Here is a 21,893-nt window from a genome sequence, read left to right on the forward strand (position 1 = left end):
TATTTGAGACTGACACTGAAACAAGGTTTGGGTTTAAAGATTTAGAGAAAGGAATCAAAGACACTTCAGGAAGAGAGAATAGCACGAAGCCAAAGAGCAGACATGAAAATGCATGGAGCACTCCAGGGGAGAGTAGTTTACATTCACTGAGTAAAGGAATAAGTGTTGAATTAGATAGAAGAGAAGATTCGTGAAGAGCTGTGAATGGAAGCTAGGGAAGTTGGTTCTTTGGAGCAGTGAGATTGTGAAAATTGTAAATTGGTAAAATGACAGTTTTGAAAATGACATGCTTCAGGAAGATTAGTTTGTCTCTATTAGTAAACAAGGATACACTGACTTACTTTAAAGGAATTTTAATAATTTTAATTTTAATTATTATTACAAAATGGTTTTCAGATCTTTGATCTTACATTAAGTCATTAATCGTAAGTGTTAAGAGCAATATCCTTGGTGACCCTCTAAAAACACTGTCTGACAGTGGAAACCAGGTATATGTATCCAGAATAATAATTACTCGTCCTCATGGGCTTTCATTTTGCATTTACTCCAAATGATTTGAAAACAAGCATTAAGAGCAATCACTTCTGAGTGACTACCACTTACAACAGTTCACACATAGTATGTTCTATTGAGGATTGCTATTTGTTTATCTTAAAAGCAACATGTTTCATAGTCTTAATGAAACTTTAAAAAGCATACTGTACAGATTTATATGTTTAAAAATTCCACTCACCCAGGACAATTATTACTGCAACTAGGTGACTGAAAACATATTCATCTAACACACAACAACCTAGTGATTTATTGAGATAAGAAAGTAAATTCTGCTCTGTATTTATTGGCTGACTTTTGGCAAATCTTAAATTCATCAAACCTTGGTCTCCCATCTTGTGAAATAAGACTAAAAACATGTTTGTCTTGATGCGTTGTGAGAAAAGGAACAACAGTTACAAAAGTACTTGAAATCCATAAAACGTCTTTAAAATGTACTGCATCATAATTATCTTGCGAATAAAGCTGTATTCTATTCACATAATTATCATTTGAAGTACTATAAAGACTTAGGAGGGGAGAAGAGCACCACTAATTGAAAATTGTATTAGTCACATACCCAGAAGAGAAAGACATGACTGGTTTGGGGAATTTTCAGTGGATTCGGGCAAGTCAAGTCTGAGTGAAGATTTCAGTTGTTTGGGGCAATGCAAATGAGGCTAGGTTCTTTAGAAATGGATTTTGAACACTAGAAATGAGTTCAGGGGAGTTGCCTTTAAGTTTCCTGTCCTTCAGCCAAGCCACCTGGAATTTTACTAATCCTCCAGAACCCCACCATCCTGAAGTGTAGATATAGTGGAGCTTCCCTGACACGAAGAATCAAAGTGCATAAGGTCTACTTATTTTGACAACCACAATGCTTGCACAGCTCCTCTATCAGGCATTCCCTATATTCCTATTCAATAACACAGGTGAGGCAGAGACATTAAGCAACTGAACAGAAATTACTAAGTAGGTTAGTTCTGACTAATTTTGGACAGAATAAGCTAACATCCATATTTTAAAAAAGATATAAAATTGATGAGTATAATCATGTCTTCTGGAGTCTTCCTTCACTTTCCAACTAGAATGTGAGCCCCCTCAGGGAGCTCTCTAGCTGCTATTCAAGGCTCTTCACAAATCAGATGTCACTTTTCGGTGGTTTCAGTTTTATTATCTCTTGCAAAAACATCAAAACATGATTGACTGTAAAGAAAATGATAATGGTACTTAAACACTATAACCTAGTATTTCACGTCAATTTGTTCAACATTTATACTGGAAAATACATTTTGAAAAATATTGCAAACATGAAATTTTGAAAATAATATTTTGTTACATAGTAAATTCCTCTGCATTTTGAGGCAGTTGGGCATAATATTAAAATCAAACATTCAGATATTTGAAAACCCTCAGAATTAATGGAAATCTGTCCTTGTGTATCTAACAAAATGTCAAATTAAAAATAAATTTTAATTGTTTGGAGGTAAGCATTGGATCATGGTAAAAAAGAAACAAAGTTTCATGGACTTTATAAGTATCTTTTTCATTCATTTATTCAATAGGTATTTACTGAAAACCTACTGTGTGCCAAGCATATTATATTCCATATCATTTAAGTCTGTGTTATGGTAAGCTGCTGTAACATTTAGACACCCCCTACTCCCAAGATGGAATGGCTGAAACATGTTAGAATGGTATATTCATTGTCATAACAATCTTAGGAAGGTGACCTTGTTCAGGGCAGCTCTTCTTGCCTTAGTCAGGAGTGAACCCAGATTCTGAGTATTTTTGGAACTTGTAATGTCTTTATGTCTATTCTACACTAGCAAAAAAAGAAAAATGATTGTTTCCCACTATGAGCTCCAATTCCCTGAGACATTTATGTAACTGTATAATATTGACAACTGAACAAACAGCTTCAATCATGTCTATTCACATCTCCAGGCAAAGTTTTGTTCTTCTTCCTTTCTTTTACAAATGTATTGCTTCAAAAGACCCGTACTTTTGTGGATAAACAATTTCCACTAGAAGAAGAACATGAAAGGTAGCTATTCAATATATGCAGTTAGAGCCATGAGGTATGGATCATGGTAAATAATATTTTGCAATGATACTAGCACTAATAAAGATGATGACATTTGCATGATTAGCTATGTTTTTAGTAAATGAAAATTAATGGATAGGAATATTTAGCTTGAAGGATACATATAACATGCTGACAAACAAAACTGAGCTTCAGCATAAAAATGGATCTATTGCACAGAGAGTATACATAGGCACCTAAAGTCTCTGTGTGCATTTGTAGGCATATTATTCATCTAGTATTTTCTTGTTACTTCCAAGTTGGAATGCATTTACTTCATATCTTATTATAAACCCATTTGGTAACACTTCTGTCAGATTTCACTTGCATATTCACTGTTGAATAAATCAGTGGTTAATAAATGTCCTTGGAAATGTGTTTAGAGATAAATAATGAACTGCTGTATCTGATCATTAAGTGTACATCAAGCTCACATTTTTACTCTCAGAATCCTAAGAGGAAGACAGCATGACCTACTATATATATACATGGAAAAAAGGGAAATAATTATAGAGAAAACATGTAAAAGGAGCCTGGTTTATTACTCTTAAACGGGTACACGATAGATCAAAATAAATGTTATTACAACTGATCAAAAAATCCTACTGCTAAGGAAACAATAAATAAAGATGGAGAGTCAACCTTTCCATCATAAGTGCTTTTTGTTACAAAGCCAGGGACTTGGAGTGTGGACCCAGCCCCACAGCATGCAAAACCATGGGGCTCTCAGGATTCCAAGCCTAGCATCCCCACCCTCTCATAGGCGCTTCGGAGCTGACTGCAGGCACACTTTTAATTTGTGGCAAGATGGTCTGACAAACAGCTTGGGAGGACAGCAGAGGTGAAAATACTGATCAAGTGCGGATAAAAATATGTTCACCTGAAAAATACAAACAAGACTTTTAGGTAATAATGTACGGGGATATACCTATCGAAAAATGAGAAGAATAGAACCACTGCTTTCTCATTAACAGTTTTCACAATCCCTTTTAGCTTGTATTCCAACTTTTGTCCATAATCCAATATCTGCATACTCCTTACATCTATACTTAAATAATATAGATTTTTGTCCGCTGTACAGATCTTATAAATGTCAATCCATCCCACCTCAAAGTTTCTTGGTATTCAGCAAGTTTTTTAAAAAGTCAATCATGTAGGAGATCCTTTAGCAATACTTCAAGGTATCATCCTTATTAAAAGTGAAGAGGGATCTGAGGTCCTAAAAAGAAAAATAATGACAGAGAATGGCTGTAATTTCATATGTTCCTGATGGAAATCTCACTGCTTAGAAAAAAAAAAAGAACACATATGCCAAAATAAAAGAAAAAAAAAGCAAAAATAAAAGGGAATGGGACCACATAAAATCTTGCCAAAGGTTCATGTTTTACATAAAGCAGCAGTTGGGACTTCACAAAGGAAATCTCTGCACTTTTTATTTCTGGTTCAGAGGATTTACATGCTCTTTCTAATGATCTGGGCCTTCAGCACTGGGTAATGTCTCCCAGTCCCCAGCTTAGCGCTCATGCAAAATTGAAGCACTTTGGAGGCAGTTTAGTAGCTGCAGATGAATCTCAATGTGCAGGAAAAGGCATAATGGCTGTTTAGCACTTGCTAGGAGAAGCTGAGGAAATCAGGGGGAAAAATCTATTGAACTCAAGCCATCTGGGAAGCCAACTGAGAGCGGCTGCATTAACAACGTGTTTACATTCCCATTGTGTTGCTAGGCCAAGCAAAAATAAGTGTGTGCATGTGTGTGCACGTGTATATGTGCTTGTGTAAAGGAAATTATAAAGTGAAGCTCTTTTGATTGTATTGGCTATTTTGGTTTGGCTTTGGCAACAATGTGGAGAAAGAACTTGTATGAGAAACGTAGCAATGAGAATGAGACGGAATGGCTGTCACAGTGCAGGGGCTGGCAAGGATGCTGTGAGCAGGAGGAAAATGAGCGCTATGCAGAGCCAGGCTGAGCAGTTCTCTTCCTGTCTCTGGCCCTGAGTAGAAGGCAGCAGACTGGGGGAGGCCTCAGAAAGCTGATAAAGAACACTAGGGAATGCTTTCATTGCCTGTTCCATTTATAGTTACCTTAGAAATACCGATCAAATGAGGAAAAACAGCCAGGTGAGTAAGTGCCTTTACTTTCAACCCCCACCACTCCTACTCGGTCTCTCCACCATCACTTCCCTCCTGCACTGTCATATTAAGTGACTTTTTTTTCTTGACAAATGCTTGGTGGCTGTAGTGGGCTGAATGCTGAATGGTGTCCCACAAAAGATATGTCTATGTCTGAATCCCTGGGACCTGTGAATCTTACTTTGTTTGACAAAAAGGTCTTTGCAGAAGTCATTAGTTAAAGATCTTGAGATAAGGACATGAACAGCCTGGGAGGACAGCAGAGGGGAAAATACAGATCAAGTGCAGATAAAAATATGTTCACCTTGAAAAATATAAACAAGACTTTTAGGTAATCCAGGAAAATATCCTGGATTATCCAGGTGAGCCCAGAATCCAATGACAAGAGTCCTTGGAAGAGACACACAGAGAGGAAGACAGATGTAGAGGAGAAGGTGACGTGAAGATGGAGGCTGAGATTGCAGTGATGGAGCTGGAAGCCCAGGAGTGCCAGGGCAGCCACCATAAACTGGAGGAGACAAGAAACAGATTTTCCCCTGGAGCTCCCCAAGGAGGGCAGCTCTGCTGGATTTCAGACTTCTAGCCTCCAAAACCATGAGAAAATACATTTCTGTTGTTTTAAGCCTAGGAGACAAATGCAGTGACTAAGGGCATTTACTGTCCATTCAAAGCCTGGATGCAGAAATCTGACAGAGCAAAAAGGTGAGAAAAAACTGTCTGCCATGCAGTGTTTTTCTGGTTTCACAAATGCCCCCAGAATGGGTGTGGAGAGGCAGCCTCTTAGTCACTGAGGTCACTTCATACAGTGGGCATCATTGTCCAGGGTCATCCAGGGTGTAGCTATAAAAAGAGGCATGCCATTCACTGCCTGCCATTCCTGGACTTGCCTTGCACAGAACATTCCCCTGGGTTTTTCCAGTGAAATTTTAATTCACTTAAGCCTGAGAGTTCCCCCCACTTCCCTCAGGAGGCTGCTATCCTTCTGCTTTAGCAGTTTAATAGGCAGAGACAGGGGAAAGGATATTGAAGAAAGCAGGAGCTCTATCCATGTAACTCTATACCATAGGAATAACTCTATACCATAGAGAAACTACCAAGGGGTTTCATGAATTTATTCTCAGAATGAGAGGAAAGCCTGAGCAAATCATAAAGCATACTCGTTTTCTCCCATCTCTCTTTTCCCTCATCTCTTTCGCTCCCTCCAGACCGGAATATCCTTAAGTGCAGTAATCAAGTCTTGGTTATGTCTCTACTTACAGCACCAAGTAAAGTATCTAGGTCATGGATTTTGAACAGAACATCTATGTACTCCCTCTCTGCCACACTTTTACAATAAACAGCATCTCTCTTGTGCCCTGGTTTTCAAACCTGGTTGTACATTAGCATTACTAGAGAGCTTAAAACAAACAGACAGAGGAAAAGCTATGGCCTGTTCCCAATTAAATTATTATCTCTGGGGCTGGGGCCAGGACCTAGGTGTTTTCAAAAGTCCCCCCTGGTAGCTGTCAAGTGCAGCCAGGGTTGACAGTTCCTGCTCTAATAGTTCCTTGCGGCTCTTGCCTTCATGTTCTGGAAACTTTCTTCCAGAACACAATTTTTATAATCAGGTTAAGCCTTTGATGAAATTAGAAATGAGTCCAAGGCTCCCTCATCTGAATTGCTTCTCATTTCAAGATACTGTATTTCCTACACGCTGTGCTTACTTTTTTGCCAGACCCTGATAGTTGGCTAATGGTAGTGCTCATGTTACATGGGCTGGTTTTTATATCTCCAAAAGGTACTATTTAGAGGATCTGGCAAGAATGGATATTTCAACAGGTTTCCCCAGGACTGGTCTGAGAATCACTAGCTGAGGGAAGACTCAGGACTGATGGTAAACACGGGGGAAGACAACACGATCCAGAGCTAGTTAGCAATGTCCTCCCAACTCAAGGGTTCACATTTGATTGTTCATCAATTGTGGAAATTTTTAACTAAAATGTTCTCTGTTGTGTTTTCAAAGATGCCAAAAAGTGATAGGGTGGGGAGAGAGAAATACCATCAAGATTTTGACCAAATTATTGAGAGAATAATGGGTACTAAGATTTAGTGGTACAGAAACAAATAGAATGGAACAACAGCCTGGATCATTATCTCATAATTACCAACCAGTTTACTTATATTTAGCACAATAGGTTCAGACACCCAACAATAATATTTAAATTTTAGGAGAAAAGTTATGCTCTTTTGGAAGCGGACCCTCTCTTTTAACCATACATTGTTTCTTAAACTTCCTTTAAAATGATTCTTAATCTGTTTTATATGACAACCCCAAACTTTTAAAAATACGTTTCTTCCACAAAAATAAAGTACAAGATGGCTCTCGCCTGTATATCCCAGCACTTTGGGAGGCCAAGGTGAGCAGGTCGCCTGAGTTCAGGAGTTCGAGACCAGCCTGGCCAACATGGTAAAACCTCGTCTGTACTAAAAATACAAAAATTAGCCCAGTGTGGTGGCGGGCGCCTATAATCCCAGCTACTGGTGAGGCTGAGGCAGGAGGATCGCTTGAACCCGGGAGGTGGAGGTTGCAGTGAGCCGAGATCATGCCATTATACTCCAGCCTGGGTGACAAGAGAGAAATTCCATCTCAAAAAAAAAAAAGAAAAAGAAAAGAAAGTAAAAGAGACTCTTCTTAAACCCTTCACATACTTTAGCCAAAGGTTAGATTAAAAAGTACAATATGGCTTTTAACAATTGTTCTATTCTCACTTTGAAGTGGTCATATTAAAACTCAGGCCACAGCATATGCATGGTTGCTGAGCATGTGGCAAAATTGCTATAGCAACACAATCACTAATTTTGCTCCTGAAATATCCATTTCAGTAGCATGTTATCTAGATGAAGAACGGTCCTTGGACTCCTGCTTCTTATTGTAGCCTCTGCGTGGGCCTGAGGGTGGACACAATTTGATTTTTTCTCCTCTGAATTTGGAAAAACACACACACGTGTGTCTGTACTTACATATCTACTTATATGCATATTCTTGATTAAATTGTATTAATCATTGCTTTCATCTTCACTGTGGAAAGGAAGAGGAGTTATGTATTACAAGTAACCTTGCCCTAAGTGTTAATTGGCAGGGGAGAATTCCTTTATGTTTCTTACACTAAAAACTCTCACTGTATGTAATTTTAGAAAATTTCTCTTTTCCCCTAGTGAAACACAACTTGCTAAAATTGCATTGAAAGGTGTAATGTTTTCTCACCTTTACTTTGCAATCATGTTCTAGACCATATGTGTGCAATAAATATTTGCTAGTAAAATTTTCTGTACAGTATGAAATTCAAACATTAAAAATCTTCCCCATGGGATATAATTAAATTAAAATTACATAGTTCTGCAAATAGGATATAGTCGGGGTGCTCTGGAGTACATACAGAGTCTATAATACTGATATTTGCAAATATCAGAATTACCAAAAATGAACAAATAACAATAAAAACAAAAACTTCATGACAACAATAGATTAGAAACAGAATCTAAATGTGTAGACTAAAAATATTCAATTTTCTCTTCTTTTTGTAAGTTAGAAAAAGAATGAAAACAAAAACGTTTATACGCAGAAGGTGAGCCCAAATAAGCCAGCTAGCAGAGATTCATCTGCGTGATATAATGGAAGCAACTGCAACAAATACATAAGTTCTAGAACTCTGATCTAACCATGTTTTTGTAATTGCAGCTGAGTTTATGTTGGCCATGTTAGCCCAGGTGTTTAAAGACAAAGTCAATGTGAAATAAGGATGAATCAATTGTGAACGCCAATAAATGAAAAATAAGCTGAACTATATAGTTGAGTATCCCATGGGGAAGATTTTTAATGTTTGAATCTTCATACTGTCTAGAAAATTTTAATAGCATATATTTATTGCACAGATATGGCCTAGAATATGATTGCAAAGTAAAGGTGAGAAAACATTACACCTTTCAATCCAGGACAATTGATATTCTGTTATGACTAACCAGCAACTACTATCTTGTGACGTTATCAGATTAACTCAGTGAAACAGCCTTCATGTACTACATGGGTCCTTATCAATTTTCTATTTTTATTTACTCAGCCCTGGGGCCAGCCTCATACTGAAAAGAAAAATTGTTAGTTTCTGGTATTGAAATAAGTACCTCTGAGAAAGAAATCAAATAAATAATTGATTTAAATTCCAGGATCATTTATCTTCATTGGCAGACAACTGTATTACAGATATAAAGCTCCATTCTTGCCAAGGCAATACTCCCACTGACTTAAATAAAAAATTATGGAATGAGGTTCAAGTAGAGTTTTCAAATTTTATGCATCATTTACTAAAATTTAAGCAAAACCCACATAACTTCCTTTTGAAATTGTTCACTCTGTTAATGAGAACTGAGTTTAAAATGATTACATGGAGAATAACAATTGGTGTGATAGGTATATTTATTGTATAAAGTAACCCGTCTTACAGAAGATTAAGCTATCTTTATGTATTCCTCAAATTACCTATTCATGAAATATTCCAAATACACACTGTTGGTTTGTCTCACTAAATTTCAGTTACACAAATTTAGCAGGAGGAGTAGCTATAATCTCAGAAAATAAACTGTCATTGATCATTGCCTGTGCTTAGCACCTTGTTATAAACTACAGAAAAGAAAAAGCTTTCCAAATATAAACTATACCATACCATTCCAATCTAGTTGAAGAGACAGAGATTACATATATTATATATACATGCGCATCTATTAATATATATATACATAAATATAACTTTAATAAATAACACATGATATTGAATATAAGACTGTGATTTTTGCACTACAAAAATGGTTGAATACTGGCCAGGCACGGTGGCTCACACCTATAATCCCAGCACTTTGGGAGTCTGAGGCAGGTGGATCACCTGAGGTCAGGAGTTTGAGACCAGCCTGGCCAACACAGTGAAACGCTGTCTCTACCAAAAATACAAAAATTAGCTAGGCGTGGCGGCAGCATCTGTGGTCCCAGCTACTTGTGAGGCTGAGGCAGGACAATCTCTTGAACCCAGGAGATGGAGATTGCAGTGAGCTGAGATCATGCCACTGCACTTCAGCCTGGGTGACAAAGCGAGATTCTGTCTCCAAAAAAAAAAAAAAAAAAAAAAGAAAAAGTTGAAGGTCAAATATTGATAATTTCATATGAATTATCAAAATATTTCCACGATCACCATGAGTGTAATGAAAATGGAAGTACAAATAACAGAAATGAGGACATATTTACCTATGACTTGGGTTTATATATAGAAAGATTCATTCACAGTATTGCATTTGAGATACTTCTTTAAGAATGAGTAAGATGCTGACAGAGGTGGAGTGAAGAAAAGTATGGTATAAGGGATAGTTAATTCATTCAAAACGTATTTGTTGAGCCCCTACTAAGTACCCAACACCATGTTAAGCAGGAGCAGGAACAGTAAAAAACACAGACATGACCCCGGATTTCATGGAGCTCTCTCTTCAGCTATAATGTTTAGACTAAAGAGGGGAGAGATGTGATAATTGTCTTTTTCAAGTTATCTAAGACTAATAATAAGAGGACAGGATGTGAACAAACTTATTTTCTGAAGTTCCATCTGACGCAGGTAGGTCCACAAAGTCAAGATAATAAAAAATTAGTTTCACTCAATTTGATGAAGAGCATGCCAATAATTAATTAAGCTGAACTAAATGACTGCCATAGTTCTCAAAACTTCATGTTTCTATGATTATAATGCTCAAAAGTGTAAAGAAAAGAGTAGGCATCGCTTGATAGAATTTATACAGATCTCCCGTAGTTCCTCTTTGAAAATGTGTGAGCAGCATTTCCTAAATCATCTCCTGGTGTGACATTAAGATCTCATGATATTTCATTAGAGATTCTGTGAAAAAGATTACAGTCGACAAATAGTAAAGAAGGTTTCCGGGTCAGGCGCGGTGGCTCATGCCTGTAATCCCAGCACTTTGGGAGGCCGAGGCAGGTGGATCACAAAGTCAGGAGTTCAAGACCAGCCTGGCCAACATGGTGAAACCCCGTCTCTACTAAAAATACAAAAGTTAGCTGGGCATGGTGGCACATGTCTGTAGTCCCAGCTGCTCGGGAGGCTGAGGCAGGAGAATTGCTTGAACCCGGGAGGGAGAGGTTGCAGTGAGCCGAGATCATGCCACTGCACTCCAGCCTGGACGACAGAGTGAGACTCCATCTCAAAAAAAATAAATAAATAAATAAATAAATAAGGTTTTCCCACTACAGACCTTTCCTAAGACTTTCACATGCTAATACAGAGGTCCCCAACCCCCAGGCCAGGGACCAGTACTGGAACTGGGCCACACAGCAGGAGGTGTGCAGCAGGTGAGGGAGCATTACGTCCTAAGCTCCGCCTCCTGTCAGATCAGCGGCAGCATTAGATTCTCAGAGGAGCACAAACCATATTGTGAACTGCACGTGCAAGGGATATAGGTTGCGTGCGCCTTATGAGAATCTAATGCTTGATGATCTGTCACTGTCTCCTATCACCCCCAGATAGAACCGTTGCAGAAAAATAAGCTCAGGGCTCCCATTGATTCTACATTATGGTGAGTTGTATAATCATCTCATTATATATTACAATGTAATAATAATAGAAATAAAATGCACAATAAATGTAATGCACTTGAATCATCCCTAAATCATCCCCCTCCCACTTTGTGGAAAAATTGTTTTCCATGAAAACGGTCCCTCCTGCCAAAAAGGCTGGGGACTGTTGTGCTAATATACATTTGCTATGGTCTCATTCATATCCCCTCAAATTCATATGTTGAAATACTAACTCCCTAGGTGATGGTATTAGGAAGTGGGGCCTCTGGAAGGTGACTAGACCATGGGGGCAATTGTCATGAAGAATGAGTTACTGCTTTTATAAAAGAGGAAAGAGAGGCATCCTTTGCCCCTTCTGCCATGTGAGGACACAGCAAGAAGGCACCATCTAGAAGGAAGCAGGCCCTCATCACACAACGAATCTGCTGGATCTTGGATTTCCTAGCCTCCAAATCTGTGAGACATAAATTTCTGTTCTTTATAAACTACCCAGGCTGTGGTATTTTGCCACAGCAGCCCAAATGGATTAAGATGACTTAACACTTTCTCCAAAAGGGGAATATAATTACTGCAGTGTTTCCTAAATTGGCTGCAAAGCTTTTGTTTTCTTGTTTTCCAAAATAACATCTATTAAGAACTTATAAGACACTGGTGGTTTGTTGAACACAGTTTAAGAGGAAAAACCATATCGGCTTACTATATAAGGCATGTGGCAAAGGTGAAACTATGGGACAAGGCTAGAAAGTTTGATTAGGAACAAATTATACTGAAGACTGAAGATAAGATCAAGCAGGATGTGCTTTATTTCATGGACAAAGGGAAACCATTATATATTTTTAAGAAGGGGAATGACAACCACTTGGAAAAACCATTTGAACACCTGTTTTTTAGGCCTATAACTGCTTGGAGAATAAACTGCTGGAAAAAGAAAAAGGCCAAAATAAAGAAGATGTAGGTGGCTATTTAGATAATCAAAGAGCTATATATTAAAGAGTAGGAGGGGAGTAGAAGCAAGACTTAATACAGAAGGATGATTTGAAAATAAATTGGCAATACTTGATGATCATTTTGCTTGTTGGAGTGAAGGATGAAGCTGAGATTTTAATGTTTGGTGCTTGGATGGAGAGAAGAGGTATCTGAAATAGGAATACAAAAGGAGGAGGATTTTCAATGTTCCCACTCCTGCAACAAACGGGGACTTGAGTAAGCACGGTATACCTAAGTCGAGGTTTTGATTAGAAGCAATTCACTTAAATTTATGCCCAAGTATAGCTTCTCTTCATCAATTCCTTTTTTCCATTAAGGCTGACTGTTTGCTAATTGGCCAAAGAGCAAAGGCCTTCAAGAATGAAAAACCAGACCCTAAGCACTAGCTTATGTTATTATGTTAAAGAATCACAAAGGTCTGCATGTGGAAAACCTGACACAAGGCAAGGAAGGCAAATAGAAACATGAAAAATGCACATACAGCTGACACTCTGAAGTAGCCCTTCTCTTCCTAGGAAAAGAAATAATTGTATTGCATAGCTCTTTTTTAGACTAACTGTTCTGTGTTCAGTAGTTATGGTAAAATTTAGGGAGACACCAGGCACAGGGCCAAGAGCAAAGGTTTTGGAAGCAGAGAGCTCTGGGTTCATATCCTGGCTGTGTCACTTCCTCATTAGGTGATTTGAGGCAAGTTTGTTTCTTCATCCTGCTGAGCCTCAGATTCCTAATCTACCAAAGGAGAATCTTAGAAATTATCTCATAGGACACTTGTGATGACTAAAGAACAGAATACATGTAAGGTGTTCGGTATAAGGCCTGGAACTTTTATTTTTGTTGTGTTGACCTTATTGATATTTTCTGCTAACTTGAGAATAATTAAAGATGAAAAAGGAAAATCTCAGGGATTATTAAAATTTCAACATAACCATGGTTTTCTAAACTCCTTTGCTTCTTCACAGAGAAAAAGATATTTGCTTTTAGATGGTAGATCTTAGGTACCATGGAAACAAGAGTTGAAAAGGCTTCAAGTAAATAGAAAGCGAACAGCTGAGCCTGAGATTTTCTTAAAAATGTAACCACAAAATATTGAGTAGATCATGATTTCTATGGAATTTTGAAGGCAACATAGGTATGTATGACTATACTACCAAATTAAGAACTTTCAAATATGGACAATTTCTAAATGATTTATATAAGCTGCTTTCCACTTTTCTGTTTCTTATATTACATACACGTAAGAAATGCAACTGTGGTTTAAATGATGCAAAGGCAAAGAGTAATGGTAATGAATGATCTTCAATCAGTATATTTTGTTGTTATCAATGGATAGATATACTCAGTGAGTATAAATAATTATTTGCTTCCTATTTAATGATTTCATAATTTAAAATAAAATTTTATGAGTTGGAGAATAAATTTTTGTTTTCTTGTCTTGCAGTTTTTTAATATTAAGTTACCTTTGATAGATATTTTATTGAATGTAGTCCATTTTTCTTAGTTTCAAGGTAATGTAGCTTGATTGTCACTAAATATCCTTCTAAATATGATTATAAGGCAGAGGTATGTATAAAAAGCAATGTCTTTTCTCTGTTGTATCATAGGACAACAGGTTTGATTTTTTCAAATACTAAGAAAATTTACCTGATTTGAAATACATTTCAAGACTTAATGTATTCTAACATTTCTTGCTATTAAGAACCACTAAGTCCCCAACAATACTACAGTCAGACTCCAGTTGAGAACCAAAGTTGCAGGGTGGATCTAGCTTCAGGGAAAACCCCCCAACCTCCACCCCTAAAAAAACAAATGCCTTTATTTCAATTGCATTCACAATATTTCTGATCTCACAGGAAAGCAAAAAGCTTTAACATAAAAAGCCTACAAATTTCACCACCAATATTTGTCCATATTAGGGATTTATGATAGCAGGCAAAGAGAGGCTATAAAGTGGTATGGGCTTTTTTTCAGGTTTCATTATTTATTATGAAAATAATACATTCACAGGATTGAAAAAAAACTCAAACAATAAAAGTCCGTTTATCACCCCAGACTCTAAGCTGTCAACTGCTTGTTATGTTTCTCCAGAAAAATTTCAATGCACATACAAATATACATGCATCCTCTTTCTTTATACCTGGAAGCATACCACACACAGTGTTCTCTACTTTGGCTTTCATTCTAAATTTTATCTCAGAGAGTTTTCTATAGCTTCATATCCGGAGCAACCTCATTGTTTTAAAATGTATTATGGCCAGGCATGGTGGGCCTCTTCCCCTATAGCCCCAGTGATATGGACAGGAGGCAGGGAAATACTGAGTAGAAGACGGCAGTTCCCCAGCAAAGGCCCCACCCTGAAGCCTGGAAACTGCAGCCCCCTGTTTTCCTGCCCAAGTTAACTTTTTGGCCTGCCCTGCCCCACTATCCTGTGCTCGCATAAGCCCCAGACCTTAGCTGGTAGAGAGACAAGCAGCTGAATGTCGAGAGAAGCAACTGAGCATCGGAGACTACAGATAGACGCAGCATTAACTTCTGACTGCATGACTTTGGAGAGAAGCCTGGCCGCAGATGGCCGGGCTTCACAGAAAGATCACCTTCTTCCCATACCATCCTCTTTCCAGCTCCCCTTCCGCTGAGAGAGCCACTTCCACCGCTTAATAAAATCCTCCACATTCATCACCTTTCAAACTGTTCCTGTGACCTGATTCTTCCTTAATGACGAAAAAGAATTTAGGACACACTGGGTGCAGGAACCCAAAAAGGCTGTCACACTGACTCTTCACGGAGCTGTTAACATTTAAGCCATCTGTGGAGGCAAAGCTAAAAGAGCATTGTTTATAACACGTGCCCTCTGTGGCTCCAGATCTCTGTCACAGGCAACTTCTACTCACTGCTGCAGGCTGGTAAAGGGTTCCTTCCTGCTGGAGCCCAAAGGCACTCGCCCCAGCTCCTGCACCCCCTCACCTGCATGCTCCTCCTCTTGAAAGGTGTTTGAGTATAGCTTAAAGAGTAAATGAGCCATACCCCTGTTGCAAGTCCCAGAAGGGGTCGAGGGAACTCTCCTGTCTCACCAGTGCATTGGGAGGCTAAGGCAGCAGGATCACTTGAGCACAGGAGTTTGGAGACCAGCCTGGGTAACATAGCAAGACCCCATCTCTACAAAAAATGAAAAATTAGTCAGGCATGGTGGTGTGCCTGTAGTTGTAGCTATTTGGGAGGCTGAGGTGGGAGGATCACTTGAGCCCAGGAGTTTGAAGCTTGCAGTGAGCTATGATCATGCCACTGCATTCCAGCCTGGAAGACAGAGGAAGACACTGTTTCCAAAAAAATAAAAAATAAATTTAAAAGTATCACAGTAGGGATAAACAGTCCCTGATATGCAACAGCAACAAAGGTTCAATGGACAAGCTTTGTGCACATTTGGAATTATAGTTTCACATAGTTCCTAGGTTTGTAACTACTCAGTGAAATCTATATACCTTTCAATATTGATGGTATTTTCAAACTGGCCTTCAAAAAGATTGTATCAATTTAAACGCCCATCAACAAATTATGCCTTTAATCAACACTATATATTAACAAATGTTTTGATCCTGATGACATCGCCTTAGATACTTAATTACCATTTACATTGCTCTTCCTGTATCTTGTTATATCAACAACTCTGCTCAATTTTCTATTGGGTTGCTGATCTTTTCCTTAAATATAGTTTAGAAGCTATTTATGTATTTATAAAATTAGCCCTTTGGCTAATATATAGTCACAGATGCCATAACTAGTTTTTAAATCTGTCTCTTGGTTTTGTTTGTGGTTTCGTTTGTTTGTGGTTTTCTTGCTTTGGATATTCAAATTTAATAATGCCTTCCTGTAAGACTTATAGATTGTGTATCTTAATTTAAAAGACTATGCCCACCACTGAAACCAACCAACCAACTGCCAAATTTTCTCCTAATGATGATGGTGATGGTGGCGATGATGATGATGATTTTAAGCCCCAACATCTAGCATTTATTTTATTCTAAAGAATGAGATAGATTCAAGTTTTCTTTATTATTTTTCTATTTCCAACTTCCTATCTTGTTGTATCAACTCATGTATTGAATAAACTATTTTCCTCACTGGTTGAAAAACTGATCTTTATTACATTCTAGGTAATGTAATAGGTACAAATGCCTTAGGTCTTTGAGTGTTTCTTGATCTCTATTTTAATCCATTAATCTGTATGTTTTGTCCTCTGCTAAGATCAAACTCTTTTAACTTCTTTAGCATTATATTTATAATGAGTTGGGTTTGCCTCATTACTCTACTATTTAAGAATTCTCTCAGCTATTTTCCCAAATTATTTTTAATAAAATGATGGTGACATTACAGATTCATTTATAAGTATTAGACATTTAAACATATTCTGCCTTTCCATTCAAGAATATGTCTTTCCTTAATGTAAGTCATGATATCTTTTTTGTCTCTAAGTAGGATTTTTAAATTTCCTTTATAAAATTCTGCAAAATTTTTGATAAGTATATACCTACATGTTTTCTTTTACATAGCTATTCTAACTGACATCTTTTACTGCATTTTAATTTGAATTGGCTGTCTGTACATAGGAAAGTTGGTTGGTGATACAAACTTTTTATCACCTATTTTCTCTATTCTCTTGACTTAAAGATTTTTTTTCTTTTAAAATGCATACATTTTCCAGGAGTACAAAATCACACAATTTGTCATAAATGATAATTTTCCACTTTCTTCACTATTTTTGTACCTCTTCATTACTTGTGTTATCTAATGGCACTGGCTGGTAGATTAGAATAATACCAATTAATAATGGTATCTGTGGGCATCTTTGTCTTTTTCCTAACTTCATTCTTTTTATTTGTAGTAATATATGGGATATAAGTATAATTTGTTGCATGAATAGATTGTATAGTGGTAAAGTCAGGGCTTTTGGGGTATCCATCACCTGAATAACATACACTGTACCTATTAAGTAATTTCTCATCACCAACCCCCCTCGCCCACCTGCACCCTTCTGAGTCTCTGTTGTCTATCATTTCACACTCAACATCCACGTGTACACATTATTTAGCTCTCATAAGTGAGAATATGTGGCATTTATTAATATATTTCTGGGTCTGAGTTACTTCACTTAAGATAATGGCTTCCAGTTCCATCCATGTTGCTGCAAAAGACATGGTTTCAGTCTTTTTTATGGATGAATAGTATTCTATCATTTTATATATCACATTTTCTTTATCTGATTATCCACTGATGGACACTTGGGTCGATTCCCTATCTTTGCTATTGTGAATAGAGCTATGAAAAACATATGAGTGCAGGTATCTTTTTGATGTAATGATTTCTTTTCCTTTGGGTAGATGCCAAGTAGTGGGATTGCTGGATTAAATGGTGTTCTATTTTTAGTTCTCTGAGAAATTTCCATACTGTTTTCCATAGAGGTTGTACTAATGTACATTCCCACCAAGTTTTTCCTAACTTTAAAGGTAATACCTACATGAGTCTAGTATGTCAGCCTTTGGCTGGATGCTGGCCTTTTTTGTAAAGTTCTGGATGAAAATGAAAGCTCCCAATAAAGCTATATTGTATTTTACTCCATTCCTGAATCTCAGGAGAACTGAGAAAGTATTGAATTTCCTAAATCTTCTCTTAGTTCTCATCTATCTCTCCTGAATTTAAATGAAAACATGCAAACTATTTTAGTTTATAGTTAATTTATAAGGTAGTCTTAATCATTGATGTATGTAATATTAATTAATTTTGTGTACAATTATAAAAAATAAGAATTTCACAGAAACGAAATCTCTCTCAGTATATGTGTATATGTGTGTGTGGGTGTGTTACCAACATAGCATGAAATTGTTAGAAGTGTTCGATATTAGAATAGTTTTGTTTCTATTTATAATCTTCCTATATAGGCATCTCATTATTTTAGTAAAGATAGGCCTGAATATATTGTAACATATTTGAGTTTTTGTTATTTCTTTCTCTTTCCTTTTATCATTAAAGCTTATTTGTTTGAAATCTATACAAATACATGAGCTGAAACAAATGAAACTCAATCCACTTGAGATTTCGAAGACATCTGGTGGAATTATTTTCTGAGTAATTAGACCAAGAGGTGGGACAATTCCCTGAAGTAAGCTACCCTACAATTGGATACCCAGTTATATCTGCAGTCATCAGTTTGCATTCAGTGAGCATATTGATTCACAAATTGACAAGCAATTATGTAGAGTTGCCACCTGATTTTCCAAAGACCATTTATGTTATAAAGAATATGTCCTACATGCTTTTTAAAAAGTTGCCTCTTCTCAGTCCTCTCATAGTCTGTTCTATTTCTTTATGTTCTGTCACCTCAATATGCTATTTATCTTGTCGGAGACCTTGAAAGTAGAAAGTAGAGCCCTCAAGTGCTGGTCTCTACTTGCCTCTGGTTAATCCAACACTTGGGTACAAATATGAATTATTTACAATTTGGATTTTGAACGTGTGTATCCATTTTGGTCCAGAGAGATATCTATTAAGGGTAACAAAGATATTTAAATTCTTCAATTTTTGTCATGCTTGATATTCTTTGGCTTGAAAATATTGAATAATAAAGTATTAATACTTAAATATATGTCAACATTACAAAATCATAAGTCTGGAAGAGATCTGAAAGTTCAAAGAGTTATTCTCTCTGCTGGAGAGCAAAAACACGTACACTACCATTGAAAGATATATATGCTTCCAATTTAAAAGAACTCCAGGAGATTCCACAACTACCCTAACTTATCCATTGTGTAGCAGAAAATTGCTATCCTTTATATCTAATTGAAATCCCACAGGTTATTAGAATCTACTTCATCCTTTGTTTGCCTTTAGTATTTTATCTTTAAGGATGGTATTTACAGAGCAACAAGGTCAGGAGTTTTAACCATGCCAGGGGCAAAGATAATTAGATCAAGACCCTCTGAGAAAGGGCTACAATTACCATTTCTTCTGTTCATGGATCCTACACTATCACTGTTCTGAATCACCCTCAATTTAATTTTAGATAAGAGTTAGGAAGTTAGGATTCACTTTTGGATGTAAGTTATGAGTATAAGATACATTGAATCTACGACATTTACAAATCCTTAACAAATATAAGGGCAAACTACGCACATGGATTAACATTAGACAGTAATGTAAACACGTTCAATTTATCCTAGTTAAAAATGCTCCCCAGATCGCAGGATATTTAGATCTGGCTACCACGCAAGTGCAATTCAAGAATATTATTTGCTTGGGCATTTAACATTGTCAGTCTATGCATTCGCATTATTTATCTTCTTAAGTATGAACCATGATTTAATCTCATGTAGTCCAACAGGAAGCAAGTCAAGATTTATTCACACCATTTTACTTTTCAACACATGAAACAAGATCACCAAATCTTAACCAAACCAATTCAAAACTTTTTGTCAAAGAATAACACCATTTTCCATTCCACTAATTGAAATAATAGTATGGCCACAGGCTAGAGTAGTGAGTAAGTGAATCTTGAACTGCAATGCAAATGCAATGGAAAACTCACCGGAAGTTTCATCTACTCTTTCATCTACTATGTGGTCCTTCTGATGAACCCATTCACTATTACACTTGAAATAGATCTGGGTGGCAGGGCTTGCTTTACAGTACAGATTCACAGGCTTATTCTTCACAATATAAGCTTCTTCAGGCTCAATAAGGAAATGTGGCAGAGGCTCAGGTGGATCAGAAGGAAAAGTTTCTGGGAGTTCATGAAAAAAGTCGTCGTCTGAGAAACAAGAAGAAAGTGGAAAATGGTTAACACATTGTAACAACTTGCCTTCTACTTGCTAGTCATGTAAAAATAATGACTTATAAATGCAGTAATTAAGTGATTTGAATGCCTGCTGTGTGCCAGGCAGTATGTTAGATCTATTGACTGGTCGTTTAAGGATATGGATTATTATTCCCATTTCTATACACAGCAAAACTCAACATCAGGAAGGATAAATAAGTTGCCCTGAGCACATAGGTAATAAATAGCAGAGCTGAAACTGGAATTCATGTGTATCTCAATTAAAAACCATGATCTTCCCAATGTATCACTACACTTCCCATTATAGAGTGTCACCCTTGAGAGCAGACAAAAGCAAGAGCAACTTCATTAGAAACATGTATGTGAAAAGCATAAGGCTCATAGATAAAGCTTACATCCTTTGCAAGGAGCTGAGCAGAAATATTAGAAACTTTAATTAAGGATATTTACATTCAAATTCAAATCTGTTGTTATTTTCAAAAGATGTCATTGTGTGAAATATTCATTCCACCCAAAATTTAAAAACCACTTTAGATAATTTGCACACTTTGAGATACATTTTAAACCTGGATTCTGCATGATTCAAAATAAAAAATTAATAATAAACATGCTTTTTATAATAAAACCTATTATTGTGTTTTACAAAAGTCAAGGCAAAAACAGTCTTTCCAACACACCATAAATAAGTTCAGCCTAATAATAATCTTCCAATTGGGACAGAGGAGAACAAAGCTATTACTAATTCCCCAAATTGGTTACAAATATGTAATTGAAAACTCTGATGTCAAAATTAAAATTTTTTTACAAGTTCTTTAAATGTACTTATATTCGGCAGTAAATATAGAGTATGGTATTGGTTCTTAAAGGCTGGTTGCTCACATGTTGTCTTGAAAGTCATTTTATTTCTCCTTCAGTTGTTGCCCTGTGTTGGAAGATAGCCATTGGTATAGTGGACGTCTGTCCACTAAGAAAACTGGCTTGGAACTTTTTTCATTCAAGTCATAAGATAGCTGTCAAATAGTAATGATGTCCAGTCTCTGCTAATCTGTTTTGCAGTAAAAATTGACTTCACTTGCATCACTGACAAAACTAGCATTACAAGCTGCCCACAGTAGTAAATTTTTGACACTGAAATGTAAATGTTGTTTCCTATACCTAGATATTTCTTCTCACTTTACCTCCTTAATTTGCTTTCTTTTGGCAGGGCATCATTTCTAGTTTTTCCATTGCTGAACATCAAGGACCAAAATTGTCAGCTTACTAAAGAATAACCTTGTTTCCATCAATTTCAGCTCCTTTAGTCAATATGCAAGAACATTCAAGACTGCTTAAATAAACATAGCTCAGAAAGGCAAAGGGATGAGAAACTGAACTATTGACAAATCCATCAGCATGAAACTGATGTCTTGAAGGTCTTAACCAATTTTTTTTCTTCTAAAGCACTTACTGTTATATGTGATGATGGACAGTGCTGATAATCAATAAAGCTCCACAAAACATAACTCAAATTCTATAGAAGTTAGCTGTTGTTTTTAATTATTACTATTTATGAAGGCAGAAGGTCAACTAGATTTTTTTTAACTATGTTTGTACACACAAAAACATGTGAATGTATTTAATAACTATATTTATTTAAGCATGCAAAGTATAATAAATCTTTCAGCCATTGTTTCAGAAGGTAAAACTTGAAAAGGAATGATTGCAAGATATAGATGATTGTATACTACCTTACCTTA

At 36.7% G+C, this 21,893-nt stretch overlaps 1 protein-coding gene across 3 annotated transcripts in view; it reads right to left on the reverse strand.

Moving 5' to 3' along the window:
- Window positions 1-21,893, reverse strand: part of UNC5C (unc-5 netrin receptor C) — a 393,124-nt gene that overhangs the window by 145,328 nt on the left and 225,903 nt on the right. For all 3 annotated transcript variants that reach the window (XM_054484519.2, XM_063663920.1, XM_054484518.2), the window contains exon 2: window positions 19,909-20,130. In XM_054484519.2, the coding sequence (XP_054340494.1) occupies window positions 19,909-20,130 (222 nt within the window). The remainder of the gene's footprint in view (window positions 1-19,908; window positions 20,131-21,893) is intronic.

This window comes from Pongo pygmaeus, chromosome 3, assembly GCF_028885625.2.
Source record: "Pongo pygmaeus isolate AG05252 chromosome 3, NHGRI_mPonPyg2-v2.0_pri, whole genome shotgun sequence".
Classification (NCBI taxonomy): domain Eukaryota; kingdom Metazoa; phylum Chordata; class Mammalia; order Primates; family Hominidae; genus Pongo; species Pongo pygmaeus.